Source organism: Hoplias malabaricus, chromosome 10, assembly GCF_029633855.1.
Source record: "Hoplias malabaricus isolate fHopMal1 chromosome 10, fHopMal1.hap1, whole genome shotgun sequence".
In the NCBI taxonomy this organism is placed as follows: domain Eukaryota; kingdom Metazoa; phylum Chordata; class Actinopteri; order Characiformes; family Erythrinidae; genus Hoplias; species Hoplias malabaricus.
This window is the reverse complement of record NC_089809.1, coordinates 28,656,277-28,674,500: the sequence shown is the minus strand read 5'-3', so window position 1 is coordinate 28,674,500 and position 18,224 is coordinate 28,656,277. Positions and strand designations below refer to the sequence as shown.

At 40.8% G+C, this 18,224-nt stretch overlaps 1 protein-coding gene across 5 annotated transcripts in view; it reads right to left on the bottom strand.

Moving 5' to 3' along the window:
• Positions 1 to 405: 405 nt before the first annotated feature.
• The window catches only part of ptprub (protein tyrosine phosphatase receptor type Ub), a 220,520-nt gene continuing 202,701 nt past the window's right edge, over positions 406 to 18,224 (bottom strand). For all 5 annotated transcript variants that reach the window (XM_066682457.1, XM_066682459.1, XM_066682460.1 and 2 more), the window contains 5 exons: positions 13,173 to 13,487; positions 12,168 to 12,293; positions 8,310 to 8,467; positions 4,478 to 4,613; positions 406 to 3,267 (listed from right to left, as the gene is read on the bottom strand). In XM_066682457.1, the coding sequence (XP_066538554.1) occupies positions 3,205 to 3,267; positions 4,478 to 4,613; positions 8,310 to 8,467; positions 12,168 to 12,293; positions 13,173 to 13,487 (798 nt within the window). In that variant the 3' untranslated portion in view covers positions 406 to 3,204. The remainder of the gene's footprint in view (positions 3,268 to 4,477; positions 4,614 to 8,309; positions 8,468 to 12,167; positions 12,294 to 13,172; positions 13,488 to 18,224) is intronic.

The window sequence follows — 18,224 nt, the reverse complement described above, 5'->3', positions numbered from 1 at the left end:
GCAGGTAGGGTTAAGTTGCTGCCACACATCTCCAGAATTTTGGGGTCCTGTGCTTAATCTTGGTCTGTTCTCCCTGTGTTTGCATGGGTTTCCTCTAGTTGCTCTGGTTTCCACACACAGTTAAAAACACATGCTGGAAGGTGGATTGCCTGTGTGAAACTACCCACAGTTGTGAACATGTGATGCCAGGCCATGACTGGTGTTCCTGCTTTGCACCTGGTTCCAGGTAGGCTCTGGACCAACCATGACCCTGATCATGATGAAGCAGTTATATAGGAAAAAATAAATAATGCAAACAATTGACCACATGTAATGCCATAGTATTCTATTATTCATTTTTCACACTATATATACAGAAATAAAAATATTTGTAAAAACTTGAGATACAGGTTTTGACTGTGATATCATTTAGAGTTCATTTAATCTGTTTGGCTTTGTAGATATATGTTTACTAAAAAATCCATAAGATGCATATCCTCAGTTAAAGAATTTTTATTTATCTTCTTTTAAAGACAAAAACCCCTCCACCCCCCAAAAGCCCTGTGACGTATTTGCCTCCGTGTCCCCTTCCTGCTCCACAAATACATGATCAAAAACACAGTAGTCTTTTCAGTCCATTCAGTACCATACACAAACACTTACAAATGCAAAAGAAACAAAGAAAAAAGTCAACATGGAGGAAGCAGCCCAGAGGTTGTTTCCAGGGCAGGGAAGATCAGAATGGAAAAGAAAAGTCCTCTGTTCTTCCAAACTGTTTCTGCAATCTTAAAACACATTGGACTATTACACGACATACTGTACAGAAGAACAGATGAGATGGAGGATATGTCTTTGGAATGAGGCAGGTGGGAATGACAGGCAGAAGGACAAATTATCTGGGGTTACATGGACTCGGGTGGCTACAAGCGGGCGCGATGGAGGGGCTTTGGAATGGACCTTGTGTGACATCCACAGCTTGCTGAAGATGCATCACATCATTTGGTGGCATAGTTATGAATCAGAAGGTCATATACAGTACAGTACATTCAACTTTTTTTTTGTGGTTGCTTTTTTAAGTTTGTTAAATCTGTCTCAAACACGTAGCGGTTTATTCACATACTATTCACATAACAAATATACATCTATATGTACACATACTCTCCACTTCCAATGTGAGTGTCCAGGCACTTTCTGACAAAGTCCAAGGTTGTAAAAGAAAAGACAGTTTATTGAAATCAGCCAAATCATATCTGTCCTATCTGTATGAGCACTCGCTCCAAATATCTCCTCCCTGTTACAAACTGCTCCATCTGTCTGACCATTCAGTGATTCCCTCAACTCTCTAAAGAGGCTCTTTGACTTGGCAGCATGGACTGTGCTGGATGTCGTTAGCTGCAGAGACTGTCACTCAATGCTGTCTCTGAAGCCAGCCTGACATCTGGGGTGACATATGCACAGCTGTAAACTCCGCAAACCAGCTGTACTGAGAGCATGCATGACTCTGTGGGACAGTAAAAGTGATGGATCTCTGATATGACATTTTTAGCTCTTCTAGAGTTCAGGATCATTATATGGAAGGTGTGTGAATAACACGAAACTATAAGGGATCAAACTTATCATTGAATATGTACTACTGCGTTAATGGTGTATGTGGTTTCACTTTGTTAAAAACAAAATGGTGTCTGTGTGTGCTATAATGATGCATATATGTTCCATCCTCATGTCTTCTGTATGGTAGAAGGACACCGGAGAAACATTCTCATAGTGAAATGGAAAATGGACATCTTAACCGACTTTAATTCTGAAAAATCAAAAGGAATCTTTTCACATATCTTCAGTCAGATCAGAATGCTGCTTCAGTGAACCGGTTTACACAGTCACCTAAAGCCAAACGTCCACAAACAGTTCCACAGAAACCACTTGACAAAACACAAGTCAGTCTGAAGATAAATAGTAACAAATCGACAGAGGCAGACTCCCCATGCTCCACTCCATCCCTGTCTTTTCACTTGGAGTACAATTTCACCTTTGTCGTGGTCTTTGAACGAGCTTGTAAAACTCCATTAGTGCTACTCTCGTGCGGCTATTGAGGCAAGGGCACAGGGGTCAGACTGTAATCCACCTCTTCCTTGACGATGCTGACCGCCCGCACCCGGCTAATGCACTCCTCTTCGCAAGCACAAGACGGATTAGCTCTTCAGACTTAAGACTTAAAAAAGAAGATATGCAGACCTTAAGTCTATATACAAGCCCGGAAAATAACTAAAAAAAAAGCCCAAAACATAAAGCGAAAAAACCGGCAAAATACTGAAGCCACAGTGGAGCCATCACCTTTATGACAGCTCTCCTTTCAGGCAAGGGATACTGGGTATGGCACCATTTATGAAATAATCAACTCCACCTCCGAGACCATAATAATTCATTCTCGGTTGTCCAAGAGTTCCATGACATAGGTAAGAGTTACAAGCACAACGACTGTATTTATGCACTCCAGAGACCAAGTTAGAAAAGAAAAGTTCAAAGCCGTGTATTGAAAAACTTGGGCTGGCTGGAGAGACGCACTGCAGGCGCATCACTGTCTGATTAGGCAGTTGATGAAGAGCTGGCTGCTGATCCAGTTTTCAGTTTGCTGTGGATGGTGGTTGGCCCACCTGACTGCTTGTAAAGGCTGAGGCAGATCAGGGCTTAGATGTGTAGCTATAGAGAACAGCACATGAAGAAAATGCATCCAAGCAAGCTTCGTTTTCCTATTTCAGCCGGATAGGGAAACTTCCAGGTTTTACACAGCTCCAGTAACAGCACAGCACAGAGCACAAAAATGAAGTCAAGTCACACTCGTGCTCTGTGTCAGACCCCAGGCTTTGGGTTATTTCAGGATGATCACTCAGAACCCAGGGGAGAATGGGAGTAGACACTGAAAAAGAACTGAGGGAAAAAAAAACAACACACCGAACCACCAACAACTATGACATAAAGGGTCAACCAGAACTAGGCAGGAGCCTCTGCTCATATGCTGAATTTTGGTTTTTATCCTTCCTCCTAGGTTTCGTGACAAAAAGGAAGTAGAGGGATAGGGGAAAAGGCTCATTATATATATATATATATATATATATATATATATATAGGGATAGAGAAAGGGAGAGAGAGACAAAGAGTGAGAGAGAGAGAAAATAAATCTGCCAGCAGTCCTGTTCTTCACAGAGGGGCCAGTGGGAAGATATGTTGCTATCTGACATCCATGCACTCCAAATACTCCAGCACCAGGTCATAACAGAAGCGATACTGCTCCTGCAGGAGTTGTACAAGAAAACACAGAAGTGTGTCAGTGCCTTAATTAATCATAAACCATTGTGTTATTATAAACATGTTAATATTATACGACATGATCAACTGCATTACCATGTTGCATTCTCCCCAGGTTTAGTTATTGCCCATTCAACCCATTATCTAGGACTGCCCAGTCACACAATTCTAACAAGCTTGGAAGGTAAAGGCTACTTCATATTTACTATGAGCATGTGAAGCCAGAGACTGCTTTTTTCTTCTTTTTTTGAGCTGTTGACAAAATATATTGGTACAGCTCAAAACATTTGGAGGGGAGTGCTAACTGCCCAGCTCTATTATGAAATGAATGCTGAGTGGCTGGAGAAGAGAGTGTGAGGGGACCTCTGGAACCTCTGCCTTGGATGGCTGTGGAATAACTGGGGATGACAGGGCCAGTGCTTTAAGTTTCACCACACTGCACAAACTTTAGTACATTCCTAATCATGTATTTTTCTAGTTTGACTCTTTATAGTATCAGCAGGTTCAGTTTGAATCCCAAATGTTCATGTGTGCTGTGCTGTTGTTATCTTGCTCTAAGACTTGAAAAGTTTTGAAAAGGCAAATTCCATTGTTGGCTCTCTTGATAAACTCTTAAGTTATTTCCAGTTACTGCAATGTCATGAAATTGTTTATCACTAAATTACATAGAGTCAGTAATTCTGCAGAGTAGTGCTTGAGGGAGAAACAAGAACTAAAACAGCAGCAAAGTGGAAAATTCCACTTTCCCTTGAAACAAGAAATAACGCAGTGTTGTGAGAGTGAGAGTGCTGCAGAGGACTTGGAACATGAAGCCATTGTCTCTTTCATGTGGGTGATGAAAATTGGAAACTGTGTTCACCCTATTTTCGTTTTCCTCCCACATGGATGTGATTTTCATATGCAGTAAATGTGAACCTACTCTTATTGAATTATAGAATGTAATAGATAATTTTAGCTTATTTTGCCCACTCATATAGACATAACACAAGTGCACTGCATTTGAAATGGCCAAATTTGTTCAAATAAGACATAAATGTTCAAAGGAGATATAATTTCAGACTGGTCCCTACTCAAATTGCTATGAAAAATTGTGCATATTTTAATAGCACTGATAGAGCACATCAGTAATTTGACTATATTATAATATCATAGTACGTGATTCTCATTTTCTGAGATTACAAGGTTCTGCACTTACCAGTGTCTCCACCATGTTGGGTTTGGCATTGCGCAGGGTCTTAACAGCATAGAAGACATCCACCACGTTCTGATACTGAATCATTTCCATCAGAATAGTAGCTGCACAGAACATCCCACTACGGCCTCCACCATTCCTGAACAAATCAGACAATAGTAGTAAATTACCACATATACAGTCATATGCTGAAGGGAGTATCCTTAATAGTATAATAACTACAATAATACGTTGATTAAAGGGGGCATATTTTCCCTGGGGTCTCAGTGAAGAACCTGTTTCATGGCCTGTTTCTTTAAATGAGCCATAACTCAATTCAGCATTAGAGCACAGGAGTGAGGAGCAGAAGCTCTGGCTTTTAGTCATTTTCACTTTGTTCTCTTTCTTCTCCATTCTTGTTTGGGCCATATGTATTAAGTGCACTTATTTGTCCATTCTTATGGTGCTTGTTTTGCTCTGTTTAACTTGCACTCTCCCACAAACACAGGTCCAGCGCTGTGATTGGAGAGACTCTGAGGAGGAAGCAACTATAATGTCTCTGCACTCTTTGTGAGAAGCAGCACAAAATCAGAATAACTCAGATGTTTTCTGACTTAGGGAGATCACAATACATGCACTGAATATTTCTGCGGGCTCCAGATCCCCAAATTAATGTGCTAATGCACTCAAAAACTGCTTTATTCATAATATGTCCCCTTTAAGGGTCAGTGTGTCAGCTCAAAAAATGACTTTGATGTATTGAGCAACTCATAGAACTGCACTGAAATTTCTAGTAACTACCAAGCCCTGGTCATTTGCACAGTATATGATTTCAGGAGAGAGCAGAGGGTAAAGTAACACATATGCACTGAGATCTGGTTTAAGTTGGTGTCCAGTAATAACCACTTTTCATTTGGTATTTCACATTTATATTCAAACCACCTGAGCAAACAGCATTCAGTGGGCTATTGGGGAAGAGTGGAGAGGCGGCTGTAGGCTGATAAGGTCATAGTGGGATAATCAATCGCAGTCAGAGACTTGGCAGCTCCGGATGCAGAGCTGAGAGAGGCTACTGTATTCAGTATTAGAGCATAATTGATTTCATCTCCATAATCTCTTTCCCTCTGCTTGCGGGGGAATAACACTGTGTGACAGCTCTGAGTGATGTGCTTTCAGTAGAAGCTGCACATGCCCGAGGGCACAAATGAGGAGCATTCCACATAACTCCCTGCCTCCACACACAGTTGTTTCTGTGGATGTGAGTATCGTGACTGCAGGTATCTGAGTGGCTAGAATTTCTCTTTGATGTCGAGGAAGTAGGTGACCATGCTTGTGTTAGAGTGTGTGTGTGAGAGAGAGTGAGAGAGAGAAGATAAAATATATTAGTGAGTCATTTTCATTCAGGATAGAATAGTGCTCTTGATTAACTTTTGCCACACCACACTTTCAGATGGAAAACTTATCACTATTAATAGTATTATATTATTAATAATAGTATATTAATAAAAACCTTTGGATGAAAACTAGAGCTTGAAATACACAATTATTTGGAAGTTACTGAGTTAATAACTTAATTTTAACTTAATCTGAGCTTATATTTAGGCTAGTTTGTAAATGTTGGGTGACAATTTATGTTAGTGTTCATAATGCTACATGACACCCAGATAAAACCTTAAACGTAAAACAGCTAACAATGCCTAGGTAAACACTTATTAACACTTCCATTACTCATTGTTCTTTAGTTACTTTTGTCAGGATGTGTGCACAGGTTTATGTCATAAACGTTTTATGGTGAACTTATGTGTTCATAGCTTCTTGTCTAAGATGTACAGGGGTTGGACAATGAAACTGAAACACCTGGTTTTAGACCACAATAATTTATTAGTATGGTGTAGGGCTTCCTTTTGCGGCCAATACAGTGTCAATTCGTCTTGGGAATGACATATACAAGTCCTGCACAGTGGTCAGAGGGATTTCTGACTCGCTCCTCCAAAACACCCCAAAGTGGCTCAGTAATATTTAGATCTGGTGACTGTGCAGGCCATGGGAGATGTTCAACTTCACTTTCATGTTCATCAAACCAATCTTTCACCAGTCTTGCTGTGTGTATTGGTGCATTGTCATCCTGATACACGGCACCACCTTCAGGATACAATTTTTGAACCATTGGATGCACATGGTCCTCCAGAATGGTAGTCCTTGGCAGTGACACGCCCATCTAGCACAAGTATTGGGCCAAGGGAATGCCATGATATGGCAGCCCAAACCATCACTGATCCACCCCCATGCTTCACTCTGGGCATGCAACAGTCTGGGTGGTACGCTTCTTTGGGGCTTCTCCACACCATAACTCTCCCGGATGTGGGGAAAACAGTGAAGGTGGACTCATCAGAGAACAATACATGTTTCACATTGTCCACAGCCCAAGATTTTGCATTGGCATGAGTGACCAAAGGTTTGGCTATAGCAGCCCGGCCGTGTACATCCTGTGGAGCTCCCGACGGACAGTTCTGGTGGAAACAGGAGAGTTGAGGTGCACATTTAATTCTGCCGTGATTTGGGCAGCCGTGGTTTTATGTTTTTTGGATACAATCCAGGTTAGCACCCGAACATCCCTTTCAGACAGCTTCCTCTTGCGTCCACAGTTAATCCTGTTGGATGTGTTTCGTCCTTCTTGGTGGTATGCTGACATTACCCTGGATACTGTGGCTCTTGATACATCACAAAGACTTGCTGTCTTGGTCACAGATGCACCAGCAAGTCGTGCACCAACAATTTGTCCTCTTTTGAACTCTGGTATGTCACCCATAATGTTGTGTGCATTGCAATATTTTGAGCAAAACTGTGCTCTTACCCTCTGCTAATTAACCCTTCACACTCTGCTCTTACTGGTGCAATGTGATTAATTAATGAAGATTGGCCACCAGGCTGGTCCAATTTAGCTATGAAACCTCCCACACTAAAATGACAGGTGTTTCAGTTTCATTGTCCAACCCCTGTAGGTTCTACATAGAAAATGACTAAACAAGTATGATTAGGGGAGGCTTATTTAAGATGTGGAATGCCTATAGCTCACTGGTGTGGTCATTCCAATTTTAGATTGGAAACGTTTTACATCAAATTAACATTTTATGAATCATAATAATAAAACTAATTAAAGGCAATGTCTACAACTGTGGGGAACTGTAGTTCTTTCTGGTTTGTTTACATTCAGGAGTTCCATGTCTTTTAAGTTGAAATGTTTGAGGAGAAAACTGACTGTTGTTTGTATGTGGTGTCTGCAAATTTTTATTCACTGTTTGAATTACAACAGAAACTTATTTGTAACTCGAATTGTTTAGGTTTGTAGCACTTTCATTCGTGTTTACTTTCATGCTGTTAGGTATCTGCCGAATTTGGATTCAGTCCCAACTTAAATAATCCGAACCAACATAAATAAGTCCATTTTACCCACCTGTGGAGCAGGAATAAAGCAATATCCACATCTCGGTTCCTGCTTTTCAACCTTTGGATTTCTCTCTCAGCCGTTTGTCTGCCGTGATTAAGAGAGAGGAAGCCTATGTCTGACAGAGCCACTTTGTTTTTAACTCGTTTACTGACACCTGGGTTTTGTAAACACATTAGACTGGTTTCCTGCGTGCAAACAGACTGGAGAGGTAAAAATTGATCCTCAAATATAGGGTAGAAAGAGTGATAATGCTCAGACACTGTTGTCTTCACAGAGTGAGCTGTAGGTGGTTTCCTATCCTCCTTCACAAGATATATAGTGCAGTTTCTTTAGTGTTGATCTCGGAGTAGCAATGGCAGAGAGAGTGAGAGAGAGAGAAAGATTCTGTCAGAGTCTGTGTTTACTCACAGGCAGTGGACCACAGTGCGGCCCTCACCACACTCTCTTTGCCACTTCTGCACATGGGCCAGCAGATTGAGGAAGGCCTTCTTGGAGTCTGGAACATCACGGTATGCTGACCATCGCAGGAACTGGAACTGGCACACAACCAGCTGACCCTCCTGGAGCTAACCATGGACAAGAGAAATGGACCAATAATGAATCACGCGGTTTGAATTTCTGAGCATGTTTATGAGTGTATGCAGCAGCACAGAATTTTTGCCCATGCTGAGCTCTCTGGAGTGCAAACTCAGCAGGGTCTGAGTCGTGATGAATGAGTCTATGGGCGAAGAGAAACACCGGAGAAAGACACACGGGCCCTAATGTACTCACTCCTCTGGCCCCAAACACAAGCAGGATTAATGTCCAGACTTGAGACAAACCCCGGAGACTATTCTCGGGCACCTTGCACATTGACATGGACACAGTGACCACTGCTGAGTGCAACTCTAAAGTGAAGGAAATGTTGTTCAGGGCTGTCACTCGATAGTGTTTTATTATGAATTTCAATTATCAACATAGTAAAAAAAAATTTCTATTTCAGTTTTTACCTTTTATATATAATGTTATTATCTAGATTTTTATCTTGGCTCAATGTAACTACAGTGTATATTTCTTGTAAAGCACTTTGACTCCTACTACGTGAGAAAATCAAACCAAATAAAGGTTTGATTGATTGACATTTCACAATCCAAGTACTAATCCCAATTCCACTAAATATTGCTGAAGGGCTCTGCAGTGTACAGTCAATTGTTTTCTGATATCTGCAGCGGCCTCTTTGTTTGATATGCAAATTTGAAACTTTCTGTCAATTTCCTTTGATCCATAAAGTCTTCCTAAGGCCATATGCCTTTTTTGACTCCTTGTCATAATGGAAGTTTGCACAGAAACACATGCATTCTTTCTAAACTGTAGCAAGAGTATAGTGAGAATTAAAGTAAGCGTAAGTAAGAGTAAGATTCAAAACCCTGGGGTCGAGATTCAAAACCCTGCCTCAAGTTGCTGGCTGTGAGGAGTTTGGTGTGTTCTCCCAGTGTCTGTGTGTATTTCCTCCAGAAGACCCAGTTTCCTACCACAGTCTAAAAACACATGTGGGTGGATTAGGTGAGCTTAAGTGTGAATGAGTGTGTGGACTGGCACCACATCCAGGGTGTATTCCTGCCTTGAGCCCAGAGATTCCAGGCAGGCTCTGGAAGAACCATGACCCTGAACTAGATAAAGCAGCTACAGAAAATGAATAGAAGTATGAAAGAATGTAGCTATTATAGCTCTTGGTTTATAGCTTAGATTCTTTGCCAGTACAGATGCAGTGAAATAACCTTGATGTGTTGTGTGAGTCTGTGTGAGCTCTGGTCTGTTTCTAAGCTAGTATGACACTAGGTAGGATGACAGGCAGCTAGAAATACTGTATCATATCACAAGTCTGCTCTTAAGCTACTGCTTGTCACACAGCAGGACAGCAGGACATTCTAGATATAGACAATGTCTGACCAACCATACCCTCAACCTCTCCAACAACACAGAAACACAAACAACCAGAGAGCCGACCACACACCCACCAACAAACAACCTCCCCCTGACAGATGTGTACAACAGACAAGCCATTCACAATGGTGAGGAAAAGGCCAATGTGACAGCCTATTTATTTTGTCTGATGACAGCCATGTCATCTTTTCTGCTTTCACTCAGAGTGCTGCCTGTGTTCTGTATATCACAGCCTCCACTGGAATAAAACAGCATGTTATGTACACACTAAAAACGAAAAAGAAAAAAGCACTGGCCAGTTTTATGTTTCATCGGCAAGGAGAGCATTATGACACATCCAGTAAAAGTATTTTTTTTTAATACTCAGCTCTGGCAAATTGAAAATCACAAGCTTGACCTTTTGTGGCATGTTCGTCAGTGTGCATTCCTTATCTACAGGATTATGAAAAATGTCCCTCACAATACAGAGGGGCTGTGGGGTGTGGCTTGTTTGTGGGTTGGTTTGTTTAGTAGTGGGCAACATTGCTGTTCTCCAAATGGCAAATTGGTGTTCAATTCCCTTGCTTGGCACTCCTACTATGATATACCAGAAAGAGTCCTTGGGGAAGACTCCTTTTGCTGCATTAGACTAGCCCTGTAACATGAATAAAAATGTAAGGTTATGTGTTTTTGCCAAATGCCTGTAAATGTGAATGATACTGGACACACAGGTGCTAACACTTCAGCTTCAGTGTGTTTCACTTCTTTCAGTTTCTGGCAACCGAAAATTGATAGTCTGGTATAAAAAAAAATAAAAAATTGGCCAATTCTCAATTTCACTCTTGCCATATACGTAGTAATGTGTTTGCTGGCTGAAAGAATTTTGCAAAAAATTTGTATCACACTTTGAAGAACGATGCCTGTAGAAACCACACATCTAAAGGATCACACCTTATATCAAACAACACTGTGTCTGTAAGTAATTCTAAAGAGATGTGCTTGTATATTTTTTCTGATATTGTATTCCATACTGCTGTCCTTAATATGAAAATAGATCTGGACAAAATTACAGTACACTGGCTGTTCCTACGGTCCAAAATTCTTCATGGAACAATGAAGTTCTGGAAATAATTATACTATTATAATTACATTTGCTCTTGACCGTAGGTTTGCATTATGAACAACCATTCCACATAATATTCAGCTTATTAAAATCAGAAAATACAGAAATTATAATAATAATAAAAACCTATTTAATTCACCAATGCATTATGTGATTATAAAACCATTACAAAACCACAACACATTTTAATCATTATGGCCAAGCTCCACTGACCTGCACCAACAGCTACAGTTCGAAAAAATGCCGTCCACAAATCAACATAAGCCACAATTTCACAATCTCTTGAAACTCAGAACGTATGTCTATTCTTAAAGAGGAAAAACAGTAGGAAAGAAAAGAGGATTCAGAAGAAAAGTACCGCTTATCATATTCATTTGTATCCAGGCACAAATGAGATAAAGCCTGCAGGAAATTACTCTGAGCTAATTCACTGTATTTTTTTTACTACAAAGGTGAGTTTTCTGCAATAAGATTATTGCACTTAATCACACCAAAGTAATTTTCCAAAGTGGAAAAAAAAAGAAATAATGAAGTTTAGAGATGAGAGCTTAGATATGTAATTTATTATTGTAGAAGAAAAAACTGCAGTGAAATCTATTTTGGAGTTTCACACCTTGAACTATTTCTGATTTCGATTAAATTTAAAAAGTATCTGATAAAACCTCTAATGAATTGCTGGTAATGGCTTATTAATTTTGGATGAATGAAATGGCAAAACATAGAAGATGTCTGTCAAGAGTGGCAAAAACATGGCAGAGGTTCTGAAGGTGTCAGACTTTTAATCTACCATACTTTGGTGCTAGATGAAGGAATGTGAAAGCTTCTGAACCCACAGTGTCCTGGAATCATATGAAAGCATGTGCCCCGCTGTGAAGTCGTAACACTTTACATTTTATCCTGCTGGCACTGTACCTCAAATCACGAAGGAACCACTCACAATGTTTTGGAATTTATGTCATACATACATTTCTTGTGTTAGAATAATTCTTTCCAGGAGATCCACAGGATAGATCCTTTGAAACGATAGATTACCAAACATTCATTCATTCATTTTCTGGAACAATCTCATCCCACTATATAACAAAATGGATATAAAATTCTCCTTTGTAATCAGTTAAATATACTCGGCACATAGTTCTAGTTCCAAATCAAATGGACTCCTTTAAAGTCACCATTCCGATGGCACATGAATTCGTTTGGACAGTGACAGTTTGCAGTGTAGAGTGGATGGTGGGACTCACCCTCGTGACATTTTTGACACGGAACAGTCGAGTGATAATATCCTCATCTGCAGACATGGAGAGGAACTCCACCTGCATGGGTCCATACTGCTGTAGTCCAGGCTCTGGCCAGTACTGGACACATGGCTAGACAGAGAGAAACAGCAAGAGAAAGAAGAAAGTAGGGAAGAAATTGAGGAAAACAAATTATATATATATGTATTAATATTTGAGAAGAATCTGTTTTTTTTTCATGAAGGTCAAGTGCCTTTCAGGCAGAAGATGTTATAGTCTTAGCTCCAGGATTAGAGCAGAACAAAGAATTGGCTAAACAATACAAGTCACATGAAGTTCTCTGCAGCAGTAAGACAGTGTCCTGCACAATGAGAAACTGAGCAGCAAAAAGAGGACAGGATTTAAATGCCAGCAGCATTCAATAACAGACAGTAATGAGAAATTTAGTGAGAGAGAGAGGGAGAGCGAGAGAAAGCGGAAGAAAGAGAGATGGGCTATAATGAGACAACAGGGTAGAAAGAGTGATAATGCTCAGACACTGTTGTCTTCACAGAGTGAGCTGTATTAAAGCTGAGACACAAGCAAGGAGATAAATATTAATACACAAGGATTTTGCAGAGAGAGAGAGAGAGATAGAAAGAGAGAGAGAGATGAAGGAGAGAAAAAGAACATGAAAACAAGAGCGGAAGGGTGAGAGATTGATGCAGGGAGAGCGACGGCATGTGTGTGTTCATGGGCTGTGTTTTGGGGGTGAAATAGAGAGAGGAAATAAGCTCTAATCCACTTGAGTACTAAATGAAGAGAAAGGAAGACAGAATGACACTGAGTAAATGGTGCTGTGTGAGCACACACCAAGACATGAAGGGAAGAGGACAATGGATTAGAGAAGTCTGCTGAGTCTCAACAGAAACAAAGAGAACCTCCATAAAGAGAGGCGCAAAATATTTACAGACAGAGAAGTACAAAAAAGTCTTAAGTCTGTGCCCAAACACTTCATTATTCATGACTCACCCAGGCTGAGTTCGACTGGTTCAGCTGATTGAGCATGACTATGGAGGTGCAGCCATAATCGAACACCAGCCTCCAGAAATCCGCAGTGGTGCCGGGCAGAGGGTGTGGGGTCACTATGAAGGCCGCTGGCCGATGGAAGCTGTCGGTCAGCGCGGCATTGATGTAGTTGTTGCTCTCGCCTTCTGTGGTGACCAGGAATGCCAGGGCACGGTCCGGTGGCAGAACGTCCATACTGCGGTTCTTCTCTCGGTTCCGTGGCAACAGAGCGATGCTGCACTCCTCCACGTCTAGATGAGGGGTCACTGAGTTCAGAGTCTGAGGAAGAAACAGACAGCAGGGTCCACTTCAGCTACTTCTGCCCAATGGACCCTTCCAGTTCTAAAATCTGATGCAGAAACTAGAATACTTTACCAGCTATTCATTTATTTAACATCCAGTCAATATTCATTGTGTCAGTGTTATTGCATGATTCTGTGTTCCAGTTTGCATTTGTGCTCTGTTTCAGTGTTGCTGTGTTCCTGTCCCATTTTCTTTTTGTTGTTGTGGTTATTTCCTCTGTTAATTCTCTGTGTTTTATTATTCGTGTTTTGGTTTGTTTATGTCAAGTTAAAATTTCTATTGCTTTTGCTTCTTCTCTGTTGTCGTTTACCACCACACCCCTCATTTTAATCATGCTCTGTTTTTGTGAATAATAGATCCCCCTCACACCTGTTCCCTGTCTCCACGCCATAAGGTTATTTCACACAAAATTATGCAAATCCACAACATCTAATTATAATATCTGTTTTTTTATGACTTCACTTCTCTTTTCAGTAATTTCTTCTTTTCATCTACACAACCTTTCAGACCCTGAGCAGTTTTCTCACAGTGGAAGTATGAAAGGTTAAAATACTGTTGATTTGATCATGACAGTTTTGTCACCCATTTTCTCTTTATTTATATATATATATATATATAATTTGGAAGCTTCATATCTTATTTTCACTTACATTCCTTTGATTCCCTACCCCTCTTTATCTTAGTGGTTTATTCTACATCTGTTCTCTGAAAATTCCCTTTAAGGCATTTTAGATGAGAAAGACATTTGTGTGGAGGCTGATGAGTGCTGGGGTAGTGTTTCTAAAGTGTAGTTCATTCATTATCTGTATCCGCTTATCCAGTTCAGGGTCGCAGGGGTCCAGAGCCTACCTGGAATCATTGGGCACAAGGCAGGAATACACCCTGGAGGGGGCGCCAGTCCTTCACAGGGCAACACAGACACACATTCACACCTACGGACACTTTTGAGTCGCCAATCCACCTACCGACATGTGTTTTTGGACTGTGGGAGGAAACCCACACGGACACGGGGAGAACACATCAACTCCTCACAGACAGTCACCCGGAGCGGGAATCGAACCCACAACCTCCAGGCCCCTGGAGATGTGTGACTGCAACACTACCTGCTGCGCCACCGTGCCGCCCCTAAAGTGTAGTTCCTCTGGGAAATTTTTGGTTAGAAGAACACAGCTCTGACTCCATTTAGGACTCAAATGATGAAAGGGTTAAAAGAGGAAGGTTGCTTAATATATTCTAACTTTTTCTGATGCTGATAATGAAAACAAATTCTACTCATTTAGAGGCTGATTTGATAATATAATATGTGCGCAGTTCTGTACACACATCACTGCACAGCACTCGGTCCTTCATTCTGGAAATGAATTAAAACCATTGTTCTGTTCATAGAAACCTGACCATTACTTTGATAAGCATCAACAGAATAATGTTAATAAAATGCATTGCTCGAAGGAACAATGATTATTTTTATTAATAAATGCTGTTATTTATTTAACATTGTTGTATTTTATCAAATTGTATTTTGTTGCCACACCATGCCACACCACATACATCATACATTCAATGTAACGCATGACTTCTTGTGGCCCTTTGCTTTATTGCATTATGAAAGGATTTTTATTATTAGTTCAAAGATTCTACTCTGAATGACAGCTCGGCATATTGCTGGAGTAAATACCAGGGGAAAAGTGGGGAAATCTCACAAATGTAAATATCCCAACCACGTTGTGAGAAAGTGAGGATGAGGCAGGAGTGAGAGTAAAAGAAAGAAAAATAGTAGGGAGAGAGCATGAGATGGAGAGGAAGGTACAGTAGAGTGTGAGACAAACAGGTGGTGAAACACACAGGCAAATAGCACAAAAACAAACAAAGAAGAGAGAGAGAGAGAGAGACAGAGAGAGAGAGAGAGAGAGAGAGAGAGAGCACGAGAGAGAGCACGAGAGAGAGAGCACGAAAGAGAGAGAGAGCACGAGAGAGAGAGAGAGAGAGAGAGAGAGAGAGAGAGAGAGAGAGAGAGAGAGAGAGAGAGGAAACTGAAAGCTGATGGGGAAAAGCAGCGAGACGGAGGGTATGAGAGATGCCATTGGGATGATTATGATGATTTACACTTTATACAAACAGCATTGTGCATCTGGCAACTGCAGATGGGGGCCTTCACCACTGCTGACTGCAGCTTTTGGATCTGACTTTAAAAAGCATTTCATATCAACGCGTGCACACTGCCTCTGAAATTATTGAACAAAAACTGGAAATCAGGCCAGGCTCATACATTATGAATAGGTGCGTTATGATCCTATCATAAAAGAGCACCATTAAAAACAGGAATGTGGCATACCTACAGCCTTCTCTCTGATGACTTCTGTGTACAAACTCCTGCCTGCTGTTAATGCCGGGAAAGCAACCCACTGGTCTCCAATGAATAGTGTAAATACATAAGAGAAATGCTAATAGAAAAGCTATTGACTGTGGTAATGTGTTTTCCTCCCTGCATAGTAAAACGTGTACACAGAGACTTAGAGTGCTGAAAAAGGATGCCAGTGTGAATGTCACACTGATGGGTTTGCTGGATCAAAGCGTGCAAAAACATCCTGCTGTCAAACAGCAATCTGCCCTCTGTAATCCAGAGACATTGCCATGTCTCTTTCTTCCGCCTGAGAAAGACACCCGTGATAAACGCTCTATAATTCATATGGTGCATATTAAATTGAGCTGCAGAACAAGAGTTAAAATGGGGAGGAAGGAAAGAGGGGGTTGGGGGGGGGGGCACTGATTTAGTGCCGCATTTCTTTGATATGCTATCCTTTCCAATCAATACTGGAGCTCTTAACTGGCAGCCTGGAATTTAGCCTTGGATAAGATAACCTTTAAGTGCTAGCTTTATTCTCTAAAGTGAGGCTTCTACACATCAGCAGAAGCCTAACCACAGATTTGACCAGAATATGTCTCTGTAAAATGGACCACTGTGTCTAAAAAGGGATATAAGGTTTGTCCAATATAAATGCAAATGCCCTTGAATTAAAGCTGACCTTCTGCATTTTGACCTCATTGTCACTGTATAATTTTGAATCTAATGTGCTAGAGTGCAGGGACAAAGCAACACTGTCACTGTCAAATTACACATGGACTGCACTGTATTCATATGTGCCTTGATTAGATTTGATTGTAAAGTGAAAAGAAGAGTTCTTATGATTATAAGAAAGAAAATTTCATTATTGCTGCCGTTACAATTCTGGACTTGTATGATCATAGAGTTTAGGGTGAGACCTCGGTAGAGAGGTAGTTACACTACACAGGAGTCTGTGATGGTTTAATGAGTAAGACTTACACTCACACTATTATACCTTCTGAAGGTATCCTGGCTCTGAACTATGGTTCCACTATTTGATGCATGCATGTCATTATTTATATAAGACCTTCCTGTTTTCTTCCCAAGACCATGGTGACCATGAAGCTCTCCTGGTGTGTCACTAGGTTTAGGGTGAGGCTATATAATATCTTGTCCTAAAATGTTCATGATACGTGACATAACTGTTATGGGTAAAAAAGTTACAGTGGAAGATAAATAGTCTGCTCAACTCTTTAAGGATACTGTCATAACAGGGGTCTTTTTGGGGACATGTGAGTGAAGCTCAGTGTGGGTGGCTTATGGATGATGAAAAATAAAACTCAAAGATACAGCTGTGGCGTTTTTGGGTTACGGCAATGGTCTGAATTTTTTTCAGCTTTATTCATTTTATTGGGTCACTCTTTAAATATTAACCACGTTAAGCATCTGATTATGTAGAATGAGTAGTGATTTATCTCATTTATCCCATTTGAGAAAATTAGGACTCCACATTTAAACCATCTGTGGCAGTAAACACACACACACACACACACATGCAGTGAGCACAAACACACCTGGAGCAGTGGGAAGTTACCTTAGAGCATGGGAGCACTTTTTGGTTAGGTGGTTTGCTCGAGGGCAGTCCAGGTGTTAATCCTGAGAGGCGAGAAGCTCTGTTCTATCACACCCCATCCCCTATTTTCCTCCCTGCGGTTCCAGGGAATCAAACGAATGACCTCTAAGTGCACTTTTATGCTATAGCTGCCCCACATTTGCAGGTGACATTGCCTGCAGAATTGATTGGCCCTGCCAGGATTTTTTTCAGGGTCCTAAAAAAATCAGCATTTTCATTGCACATGCTTGGACAAGACTTGAGTTGGGGTTTTATCGATTCATCAGAGGCTTCTGCACGAATCAATGAGTCAATTACCTACTTGATAATCCACAGTGCACTGAATATGTGTTATAAAAATATACATATAATAAATAAGTGCAAAAAAAGCTAATGGGTTCTCATCCTCTCCTCTAACACAGGCACTTAGCACAGCCTATATTTATTATTTTGGATTGGAATTATTCAGGATGGTTCAAGCCAGACCCTTAATGACCAAAATGAGACCAGCACTGGGAGGAGAATTCCCAAAGAGGGTTTGTTGAAAAAACATTTAGAAGAACTCAAAACGGAAACCTGTTCCCATCTGGGTGCCACAGGCCCAAGAATTTATAGTCACTATCTATAGTTATATTCTCACTAATCATCTGGACTGGATTATGCAAATAATCATTTAATTATGTTCCCCCTAATTAGCATGTGGAAGGCATGATTAAGATTGTGGAACTAAAGCTAGCCCTTTTTAAAACACTTGAGGCAACTCAGGGGACTGTCCACA